This window comes from Lycium ferocissimum, chromosome 3, assembly GCF_029784015.1.
Source record: "Lycium ferocissimum isolate CSIRO_LF1 chromosome 3, AGI_CSIRO_Lferr_CH_V1, whole genome shotgun sequence".
NCBI classification, from domain to species: Eukaryota; Viridiplantae; Streptophyta; class Magnoliopsida; order Solanales; family Solanaceae; genus Lycium; species Lycium ferocissimum.
This window is the reverse complement of record NC_081344.1, coordinates 67,742,574-67,754,721: the sequence shown is the minus strand read 5'-3', so window position 1 is coordinate 67,754,721 and position 12,148 is coordinate 67,742,574. Positions and strand designations below refer to the sequence as shown.

General features: G+C 35.6%; 1 protein-coding gene across 1 annotated transcript; it reads left to right on the top strand.

Moving 5' to 3' along the window:
• Positions 1-2,752: 2,752 nt before the first annotated feature.
• LOC132050501 (ribosomal RNA-processing protein 14-C-like) lies at positions 2,753-3,941 on the top strand. Its single transcript, XM_059441766.1, has one exon. It carries the CDS (start codon positions 2,756-2,758, stop codon positions 3,722-3,724), a length of 969 nt encoding a protein of 322 aa, XP_059297749.1. The 5' UTR covers positions 2,753-2,755; the 3' UTR covers positions 3,725-3,941.
• The last annotated feature ends 8,207 nt before the right edge of the window (positions 3,942-12,148 follow it).

Sequence of the window (12,148 nt, the reverse complement as noted above, 5' to 3'; positions counted from 1 at the left end):
CTGATTATGTTCACTTTGTGTGGAAGAAAAGCATTTTATTACTTTTTTTGTTTATCATTTTAGATAATATAAATATAAATATATGAATGATTCCTCTATAACTTTTTATTACTAAAATTATACCATCCATAAGAAATATGAAAAATAAAAAATACTCCCCTGAAGGACTTCAAGTTATATGTTTTGTATGAAAACTTTGCTAATAGGTAAAAAAATCTATATTGCCAAAAAAATTAGAGAAAGAATACCACTATGGCTTTATTAGGGGTGCATGCTTAAGGATGTTAGTCAAATAAACTGCAGTTATGGTGTTTGAGACACCTAGTCAAGTCGCGGTACCAATTAATTAGGATCAAAGGTTATATCGATAAATCTATTTTAGATGAAGTGTTTGCTAAACGTCCATTTTTGTTGGAGCTTTTGTATGTCATTAGAAAATCTAGAGAAACTTCTAGTGTTGGAGAACCTAAATTTTAAATGTTGGTTAAGATGGATCCAAAATAAAGTGGTATGAACAATAAAAATTCATATAAATGCGTTGATTTACGTCACAAGGAGGTAGACAACTCATTTATCTGGATTCACTAGTATAATTTTTTTATCTACCCGCATTGCAGCCCTAATATATCCAGATTCGCGCCGCGTAGGGCTCCATTCGGGGGGAAGCGTTTCCTACTAAAGATTTTTTCATATCTAAGGCTCGAAACCTCTGATTAAGGGAGGAGCAGCGCTATCCGCTGCATCAAATCCTTAGATGATTCCGCTTTGTTAGTTCATTGGGCTAAATTTCCTTTTATAAAAATTATATATATATATATATATATATATATATATATAGTTTGACATACTTATCGTTAAGGTAACGGAGACAAACTTTAAATTGTGGCATAAAAGAAGCCAATTCTGCAAATACCCCTTGCATGTACTAACAAAAATTTGGTGGGTATATTCACAGGTAATCTAAAAGTATTTGGTCTCATTTTTTTGTACTCTTCCTAATTGAGTAATACAAGATATTATAGGTCTTATGTTTTTTCATATCACAGTATCTACATTAGCTGGTGAAGAAAAAATAAGATATTTTATGATGACAAAATGAGTTTATTAAATTTGTTGTTGTGTTGATGAGTTAATGATTGGAGTTTGTTTTATGATCTCTGGAACTTATGTTTCAAATCGGATTGTTATGTACTAGTAGATTTGGCCATTTAATCGTGTGTTAGATTGTTGAAATTTGAAAAACGTATTTTTGTGAAGAAAATTTTAAATAGTTGAACATCAGACATAAATACCCAAGCTTTAGTCACACATGCCTAAAGTACATGCAAAAATTGATTGAACTTCAACAATTACTCAGGTAAAATTTGTAACTTCGGATACAAATTTTGCAATTTCTTTTTAAACCTCAATTACAGCTTAAAAAACCGCCCCAAAATCGGGTATTTATGTACTTTGCCGGTTCGTCCTCTTGTTTTGCCACCTATCTTTTGTTTGAAAACATTAAAGAAGCCCAAAATAATGTCAAAGTAGTTGGTCATTTGCACTTTGTCCCTAGTTTTTGCTGGTCTTTAATTTTTGCCCTAAGAAAAATATTTTTTTGTGGGACATAAGTTCATAATTTCGCATCATAATGTTTCATAAATTATGCTCAGTTAGACATAAATTCAATTGCTAGGGACAAAAATTAAAGACCAACCCATTTAAAGGGATTAAAGTCCAGCCCATTTGAAGGATAAACCTTGCAATTTCTTCGGGGCAATTCACACGATTGCCCCTATCTTGGGGTGCTCTTTAATTTTGTCCCTCAAATAAGTGGTCTTTAATTTTTTTCCCTTCGGCACTGTAAGTAATAAAAAAATTGACCGAAAATATTCCAGACATTCTGGTTCGAATCCGAACAAAGTAAAAAAAATTCGCAAAACAAGGTTTCATAGCAAATTATGCTTATTTGGGCAAAGTTACATAGAAAGTATCTCTTGTTCGGCATAGTTTTGTAGAAACTAAGTTATCCTACAGAACTATGCCACAAGACATAGTTTACCTAGAAAGTATGCCTTGTCCGGCATAGTTCTGTAGAAATTAAGTTATCCTACAGAATTATACCTTAAGGCATAACTTTACCTGAATAATCATGATGTTTATGAAATATTGTCTTGCGAAATTGTTTTTTTGACCGTGCTAGGGCTTGAACCCAAAATTCTTGATTTCATATACCAACGAATAAAGGTACTTTAGCCCATAAATTTTTATTAAGTGTGAAGTACGGGCAAAAATTAAAGACCAGCGCTTTGAGGGACAAAATTAAAGACCAGTTTATATGAAGGCCAATCCCCGCAAAAAAAAAAAAAAAAAAAATTCTTCGTTGGTTCATCACCAGTTGAGTCCATAATGTTCCGGCCCAGCAATAAACAGCCCAGTAGTATTTCTAACACAGAGCCCAAAAGTAATGCTTTGACCCACTAATAACTGCAAAAATTTCCCTCTCGAAAAGCTTGCCAACAGTTCAATTGGCAAATCCAACCTAGCCGCAACAATGAAGAAGAAACCCAAATTAATGGCCCAAAACACAAATACAATATTATTCCCTACCCAAATCAATATTATACCCAACCCACATTCTCAACCTATATTTTCAGCCCAGCCCATACCCGAAATTGACCCGACCCTTCCAACCTCTCTTTCCACTCTCTCTTCCGCTCCTCTCACGTTCTCTCCACTCCTCCGTGTCCCCCCACGCCTCTGCCACGCCGTAACAATGAAGAAGAAACAAAAATCCACCACCACCTTCACCTCTACAGATTTGAAATCCCTAATTTGTGACCACAGGCTCTTCTTCGACAAGCTAATTCCACCTAGATTCTACCTCCCTAAAGATGAACCCGACACCTGGTATCGTGGTCTCCCTAAAGCCGCTAGAGCATCCTTAAAAAAGCAATCCAAAGAAAACCTCAAAAAAGCCCGTCGCAATCGCCTTGACCCTGAAAAGAAAGAGCAGTCCTCAACCCTCCAACAATCCCTTCAGAATAAGCAAACAACTGATGACGTGGATGATCACGTTGAATCCAACCCCATTAATTTGGAGGATAACCCTAACCCTAACCCTAATAATGATAATGATAACTCCTCTGTTACGTATGAAGAGTTGAGGCAAAGGCTACGTAGAAAGATCCAAATGCTCCGTGGTAATCGAGGTGATGGGGAGAGTTTGGACAGCAAAAGAAATGAAAAGGATGGATTTTTAGCGAAATCCGAGGGTAAGAAGAAAAAGAGAGGTGAAGATGAAGATAATATAGAGTTTGGGAAGGTTAAGATTGGTGACGATGATGATAAGAAAAAGAAGAAGAAGAAGAAAGTATCGAAAGCGAAGGAATTGGAAAGGTTGAAGAGGTTGGAAGAGAGAGAGGATAGGACGTTGGCGGATAAGGAAGCGTGGAAGGCAGCGGAAAAGAAGGCAATGGGAGTTAAGGTTTACGATAATCCTAAGCTGTTGAAGGAGAGTATGAAGAAGGAGAAGAAAAGGAAAGAGAAGAGTTCGCAAAAGTGGAAGGAAAGAATGGAGACTACGGACAAGTTGAAGAACGAACGACAACAGAAGAGAAGGGATAATATTGCTGGTAAAGCCAAGGAGAAGAAGATGAGGAAGATTGCTAAAAGGGAGAAGAAGCTTATGAGGCCGGGATTTGAGGGACGAAAGGAAGGCTACATTACTCAGGATAAAAGCTAAACTGGTGATGAACTCTTTTCGTTTGTTTACTTATGTTGAATTTAGATGCTATTTCATTTGGAGAGAAAGTTTTGTGATTGTTCTGAAATCTTTTAGTAATTCTATGCTATTCAAGTTTAAACCTTATTTAGTAACGTGTCGGTTAAGTAGCCTATCCCAACTGCTTTGGGATTGAGGCATTGTTGATTTGTAGTAAAATGTTGGTTCATTATTTGTTTTCATGAAGTTATTAGCATGATAATATATGCTTGTTACCAAATATCATTAGTTTGAGTAGAACATATTGTCTACATGCATTTCTCATACAGATGGTGGAAATGGAACAAATATGAGATGAAACGTGGATTCTTTTTTCTCCGAAAAATATTTACTTGGCATTGTCAGCATATCTTTTATGAATAAATATTTTACATGTAAAGTGGCTACATATATGTTTGCAAAATTTAGCTACACCCTTTAGAGATAGACCAACCTATGCCCAAGTGTCATGACCTGATGTCATTAGTCTATTTCAGTGGTAGGCTAGTTTCTATCACGCTCTACTTGAAAAGCTTGCTTTCTTAAACAAAGTACTTTATTTTTTTAAGAGCCCTTTGAGAAGCTAAGCTCCTTCAGAATTCAGATAGTAAGATTGTCTTTACTTCATAATGCTCGTGATTATTAGATGATAGTCATTTTGTCGCTCAAATATAATCTCTGTAGGTGTAGTTAGTAACTACAGAGTAATTGAAAACTGAAAGCACAAAGCTTTAAGCACGGGCTTAGCGAAGAAAAAAATAAAAAATAGAAATGTAATGCAACAAATTTAACTATAAACACAAATTATAATTAGTTGGAGAAAAGAATGGAAAAGTTATAATTAAGATACAGATGGCTTGTTCTGCTGTTAAAGATGTGAAGGTGCACTCACCTTATCACCTTGACGCTTACACTAAAAGTGCCAGTTAAGCAAGGCGAAGTAAACAAATTTGGCTCATTGAGCTTCAGGGCTTAAGCTCGCTTTAGGTGACCCTTTAAGAACACTATTGACGAACTACACTTCTTTCAATTGTGATATTCCCAAATGATTGAGAATGTAACGGGAAATTTAGTCACGCAAATTGGGATTTCATTGTAAGGTAGTGGAGTTGTAGACGTATGTTGTGAACTGATCCATAATTTCCTGCAAGTGTCCTGGTTATGAATCTTGCATGTTAAGGGCTGAAGGACCGGAAAGTAGTAATACTAGTGTCACAGTTCCAGTACTTCAGATGAATGCTGCGGCTGTAGGGTTTGAATTCATCAGCTTTGGGGCTAGTACTACAACAGGGCTTTGATATAAGATGTAAAATTGATTTTGTTGTTTCGAAAGTGGCCCTTTGGGAGTACAAGGGTGGTGGAAGATATCTGCTGGCAAGGTTTTGAGGGGTCAAGAACATAGGTTTCTAGGGTGGTCTCAATGGGCAAATTAGTCCAAACATTTTTTTTATATTGGTGACAAATAGTTCAAAATAATTGTTATAAAGCAAAAATAAAGAAGGAAAGCGTAATATCGTAAACCAAAATGAAGTTAGTATTATGAAGCCAAACCTAATAGGAAGTCTCTGAAATTATCCCTAATATTTATCTCTAGTTGTGTTCTGGCTTCAGATTAAAGTACTATATGATACGAGCTCTATGCCTAAATTGCGTGCCAGGGCAAACTTACGGCTAATATAATTGGACAAAGAGAGTGCTGGGAAGGATACATGGTGGTTTTCACAAACTCTTTTAAGAGCTGTCATGTTCTTACATTATGTTGTTTTGGTTATAGTGTTTGCTCTCTGAACATATTAAATGTTGAGAATGTTTTAACTCACATTAGTGTTTCCATTCATAGCGGCTTAGTGGACCACCACTGACTTATACTTAAGCTTGTTAATAGGGACTCCCCTTGTCCGTTATCTAGTTATATTTCTTGAAGGCTCGTGGCATCATCATCATGTATTTGGACAATTCAGCAGTCCAATCTTATGCAGGAACATGGAGTGCAATTTTAGGTCCGATTGGGGTTAGGCTTCTTTTTGTTGAAAATTCTATCTGGTAATGGTAAAACTTTTAGATTGAATTGGGTTTAGGCTTCTCTCAATTGAAGCTTGTTCCATCCGGTAAAGGTATTGGTGGCAGAAGATTTGCCCTGATTTTTCTTTATATATTTGTCTTCAGTTTCTTTTTCTTTTTTGGTCCATAGCAGCAAGCAGATTTTTCAGGAGCCTGTTAAGTTTGAATAGAAATTGTATGACATTGTAGGGAGAGATGTGAAATTTAGATAATCCCTAAGTATTCAGTGATGGATATAGAAGATTCATGTGACCGAATGAAAGTTATTTGACAGTGACATGTAGCAATTGTGTTATTGTGGAATAGCAGCTAGCTTTGCCTTTTCCTGCACAAAGAAGAACTTTTCCATTCTGATTCCTTACAGTTTTGTTATGTCCAACCAATCAGTTCATTTTCAGTTCTGTTGCTTTCTTTAGTTAAGGACTCACATGATATGGGTATTTATGGGTTCAGTTTTTAGTGAATTATTGAAATAAAGATTTAGCTGGAGGAGAGAGGAAAAGTAGAATCTATCTCTCTATGAATGTATATATACTTGCGATGGAGTAGTTGGTTTTGGCTGGAAGAGATTAGTTCCTTTTTCTTTCTTACCTTTTCTTGTAATATCAGTGGTGACCGGACCGACTTGCTGGGCACCTCGATTTCATCTTGTCCAATCTGCTAGCACAAGTTGCCAAGGTAATCCTAAACCCCATTGGAGCAGTTTGGTACACACCAAGTGTTGTAACTAGGATTCCTTCTAAGTGGATAAGGTGTTGATTTGCAAGAGTCACCTCTAGAGTGCATGAAATTTAAGATTAGGACCATGGTCGTAGTTCTATAGACTATGCATATATTTCAGCCTTTCTCGATATCTCTACAAATAACACCTCGTAAGCTACTCAAACCACCTTCTCTTGATGTAGACCAAGCAAAATAGGATAGGTGGATCATTAGATAGTTAATGCAAATTTACGTGATGATGGGCCAAATATCTCCTGGTGTTCCATGTGTATGAAGTGAACGTCACTAGTAAAGTTTTCCGATAAAGATAGAGTAGACAACTGACATAGCAATTCTTTTAGAAGGAAAAAAGCAATGCAACTTTTGCAGAACTTACCGTTAGCGATACTAGTCAAGTGATATGGTTAGCAATACTAGTCAAGTGATATATATCAATAATGTGATTCCTCTTTTATATTCCTGTTGCATCTGCATTGCTATTGACTGGAAGGTATTTGGATTTATTTCTTACTGTTATCATTTCATAGTTGTACTGGCAAGAATTATTGAATACAGGTACATGGATGTGTTTGGTATGAAGGAAAAGGTTTCCTAGAAATTAAGTGGATTTTTACTTATTTCCTGGTGTTTGTAAGTAAGCAAAAAAGATTATCCCAAAAATATGTAGATATAATCTAGGCAAACACTATGGGGCGGGAGGGTGGTGGAGGTGGGTGCTACGGGGATGGGATGGGGTATGCTGTAGAATGGAAAGGAGTGAAATGCCATATATGAAACTTGTTTTCCCAACTTCTACCAGGGAAGTCAATTACTCATTTTAAAAGAACTTGTTTTGTTAGAGAAAATGTCCAAAGTTTGACCAACCTAAGATGGGAAAATTGGAACTCGTATTCCAGTTATTTCCTCCGTACCAAAAACACCCAATGTGTTCTTATGCCCTTCTGCTTGTTTTATGCTGAAGGATTTAATCTTGCTAAGTTATTCCATTGCTTCTCCATTCCTTTCTTTGTCCAACTTCAAATGAGCGAAATAGCATATCAACTTATCTTCCGTTTCACCTTGGCTCTTCTAACAGGAGAAACAAGGAGGAAGTTTGAGAGTGCTTATTCCGGAGGCACCATGGACACCCCAGACGGTGGCAAAGTTTTTTAATACTGGCATTGTTGTGGGTCTGAAGATCCGTTTGATGCTGGCTGCACAGCTGCACCTCATGTTACTTATGATGATTGATACATTGATTCTTAAATGGGTGCAATATAAATATTTGTTACTTAAGTACTTTGTCCAATTCACAAGTCGAATCCCATGTTGTATCTCTATAATTTTTCTTAGTCCTTTTCTCTTAATTGTACAGCATAGCTTAATATTCTTTCCCTTATATTTTGATGCAACTGATATAATGAATTTCTTCTTCTCCTCCTCTGGGCTCATTTTGAACAGAAGTATTATGCTTGGAGGATGAATGCATGAAAGATCTTCACTAGTAAGAATGCTCTGAAGAACAGATTCTGACCAAAAAATTTACAGGGATATAGTTGATGCTAATATGGTTGCTCTGGTAACGACTTACTTTATACTCTTTGTGACTAAAATTCGAACTGATATGATCTCAGAAATCTAAAATAAAAACATAGTTCGATTAACCCAAGCACACCAACAAAAGGAGAATATGGGACATATCCACACAAGCATCTTGTTTTTTTTCTCACAATTAAGCTTCCTTCTCTTCTCCTTATAGGATCAAGAATCAATGCTTTATTGCTGGTTTTACATTAGTCCTTGTAGCTTAGCCATAATCCTAGTGACTCGCTGTGTAAACTAGGTTTCAGAGTTCAAATTAAATCTTAACTTTCCTTAAAGAAAGAAAAATGACTATTTTAAATAAAGTTCTATACAAATAAAATAACCCTTACATTATAAAGCTCCCTTAGTGAGAGAAAAAAGGTTCCAGGCATAATATTCCCTCCACCTCAATTTATTTGACACTACCTTTTTATTAGTCTATTTTAAAAAAAAATAACACATTAATATATTTCCTTGCGAGAAGTTTTTTGTAGTCATACAAATGTTATGACATGTTTCACAGGTTCCAAAGTTTATAGCCATACAAAATTTATCTTACATTGTTCACAATGGTCAAAATGTACACTTCCTTCTTTATTAAACTTATATGACAAGTCAATCAATGACAAAGAAAGTAAGGCAGGGAGAAGCTAGTACTCCGTGTTAAATTATGTCCCAACCATTAGGCCTCGTGTCTTCCCTTAATGGTCTAAGTTGGGCCACTGGAACCCTAAAAATAAACGAACCACAAATGAGCAGAGAAAGAGAAACAATAAAGGTTTCTGGCATCTCGATTGGACAAAGAAAAGTATCTTCTTTCTTCATCTTTTGGTTGGGAGCATTTGATTCTTCGTTTTGTGTGATCAACAAGATTTTGCCTAACAAACTTGCATGTATAGACTAGCTACCTTCTGGAACTCATAATCCTGCCACTTTAATCTGTAAAGTTAAAATCAAATGGTCCATTGAAACTACTAAGCTCTATTCCACTACTCTCAGCTCATTTTCAAAAGCTTTAGAAGATTTCATGACCTATATGGCCATGTTATGACTATATATGCCGTGTAAAAACAGAAAGGTTATGTTTGTTAGAGATGATGAAATACTGTATCCCATTTGTTTTTCTATATACACACACATATGTGTGCGCACGCCCGTTGCACCCGTCAAGGGTGTCCGTCTGTTGACACTCCTTCACTCAAAAATTATAGTATTACATTGTCTAGCTAGATCAATTTTTAGTATATATAATATATGTTGAATTCTCTTGACTTTTTCGTGTGTTTATTTTTATATATTCTGATTTCACTTAGTAAAAATTCGGGTTACGTGCCTTCCCCAACTCAAAGCTTTGTCCAATAATTGAACAGATTAGAATTAATCAAAAGGATGAGAAAATGAAAAAGAAGAGAATACGACAGCCTCGCACTTTTTGCTCCATTATTATCACTACAGAGTTTCTCTATTCTATCTGCTCCTCACCTAATACTACCGCCTAATATCTGTGTGTGTAGAGTGTGTGTGTACGTATATATATGTTTAAGTTAATTAAAAGCAATAATTAATACTACTAATTATCCACTGACCTTAGTTCCTTTTTCTTTCTCCCTCCAAAATTATCCCTGATTATAGGATGATGTATACACCAAAATGGATGCACATTAATGACTTTGAAAAAACCAAAAAAAAAAAAAAAAAAAAAATAATGCACAAGTAGCTGGGCCATTCGCAACTCTTTATTCCCTAAGATTGGTAACTTTAATTTGATGACATGATTCGATTGCCTAAGCCCTCTTTGCTGAATTAGCAAGTAATTCTCCTACCACGCCACTTATTGGCTTATATCATGGAGCATATATTCTTTTAACATTATTTCAACATATAAGGAGAATTCCATCCATATACATACATCCATAACGAGGGAACATACAGAAAAAATATGTCCCTACGCACATATAACATCACCCACATGCAATTCATTTTCATGAATTCCCCTTTGAAGTCATAAAAAAATGATGTACTACTTAATACCAAGTCTCCGTCAATTGATACCTTTATTTACTAACCATTGGACCATTTACTTTAGAGTGACAATAATATACCATTTTTTTTTTTTATAGTATCTAGTTAAATGACTTACAACATGTGTAACTATCTATACGAACTCTATTGTGGTAAAGTAAAACTACAACAATTAATAACATATTATAGCCAGTTAAAAATACTTATAATGTATAAATTCTTTACACTGTCACTATATATAAGTTATTTCATCCATGATCGTTCATGCAAAACACAATCCTCCACACACACACCCCCCCCCCGGCAACCCATTTTAAGCAATAAGCCACATAAAGCTTCACTCCATATACACACTCATAAACCATTCCCTTATCTTCTATTTAGCCATATCTTTTTTTCTATACTTCTCTATCAAACCATGGACAATTATAATTACCAATGAACTAGAGAAACCTTATAGCTTCAACATTCAGTTGCATGCCAAGAAGTTTCATGTAGTAAAAAGTTTCTTCTAATCATGGTGCTTAATTATCTCGTTCTCATGGTACTTATGGTTTGTGCTATAGCCACTGATATTACATCTGATCAAGACAATAATATTGATGAGCCTGTAATGCCTGATCCAAGCATAAAGTGTGGAGAATGTCCGTGCGGGAAACCATGCAGCCAACAACTAACTCCTCCTCCTACTCCTCCGCCGCCACCTCCAAAGCCCATTAGTCCACCAGTTATTCAACAGAATATGCCTTCGCCACAACCACCATCACCAAGGTTCATCTATTCCACAGCCCCACCGATTATTCAACAGAATAATCCCTCGCTTCGGTCACCACCACCGCCAAGGTTCACCTATTTCACAGCAACACCAGGAAACTTGTACTCAACTGATCCATTTAATTTGCAAAGTTATTCCGGTGCAGTAACTAGTTGTAATTCCCTTCTGCTTCTGGTTGGTTGTGGGATCCTAGAGTTGCTAGTCTTTGTCTATGTAATTGGCTAGGATTGATGTAGTATTACTTTTAGAGTTTTCATGATGTAGTAGGTTGATTAAAGTCCCCTTGTTTTACTTTTTCTTCGTTGCCTTCCAGTGCTGGATTATTTATTCTGTTCCTCTATAACAATTTTTCTTGCCAGATTGTCGTCAAGATTAAGTTTTGACTGAAAAACATTTCCTTCTTTAAGTGGTTTTTTATTTTTTTTATTTTTTATAATGTAGTATCATATCAGGTCAATCTGCACATACTTCAACTACGCACTATTGGTACCGGATAACGCTTCCCATCAAAACTTAGACAAATGAGTAGAAATCATTTTGTTCTTACGACCTTAATCTCCCACATAATTTTCATATCCAAGCCTTATTGACCATTAAATCACACTCTTATTGGGTGCATTTAGTACTTATATTTCGGTAATAGAAATTAAAACATAAAGGTTTATCCATTTCTTCACCAGAGCATGGTTGAGTGCCTATTTATTTTTAGCAGATGTTCCTTAAAATTAAGACATACTATAGATTGAGCTTCCTTAATTTCATGAAATTCAGGCATCTCTGAATTAACGGTTTCAGTGAATGAGTCAGGCTACAACTGCTTTCTTCAACGCATATTCTGGAGTTCGTATGATTGCCACTAAAATCTCAACAATTGTTTGAATTAACTATTTCAGTGAATGAGTCAGACTACCATTGATTTCAAAATTTAAATTATGGGCTCAATATTTCAAGAATCTTAGCATATAACCTATTATATTTTAAAATTATTGATTCACATCTATCATATATTGCAATTTTCATGGATTTTTACTTTTGAATTTAAGCTCAGTATTAGAAGTTCTAGTTTAGATGAACCTCGTACCTGGAGGTTACATCCACCCTGTTCTTAGAATAAAGAAAATGACACGTCAGATAAGTGTTCATTTAATTGCTCAAAAAGGCATAATAAATAGGGGATGTCGGCTGTAGTTCAAATTACACCATATTAATGGAAGAACTTATCACCGCATATCAAGTCGAAGCAAAAACTGATCGTGCAGAAA

Excerpts from the sequence above, each read along its gene's own strand:
- LOC132050501 (XM_059441766.1), top strand. The coding sequence starts at position 2,756 with ATGAAGAAGAAACAAAAATCCACCACCACCTTCACCTCTACAGATTTG.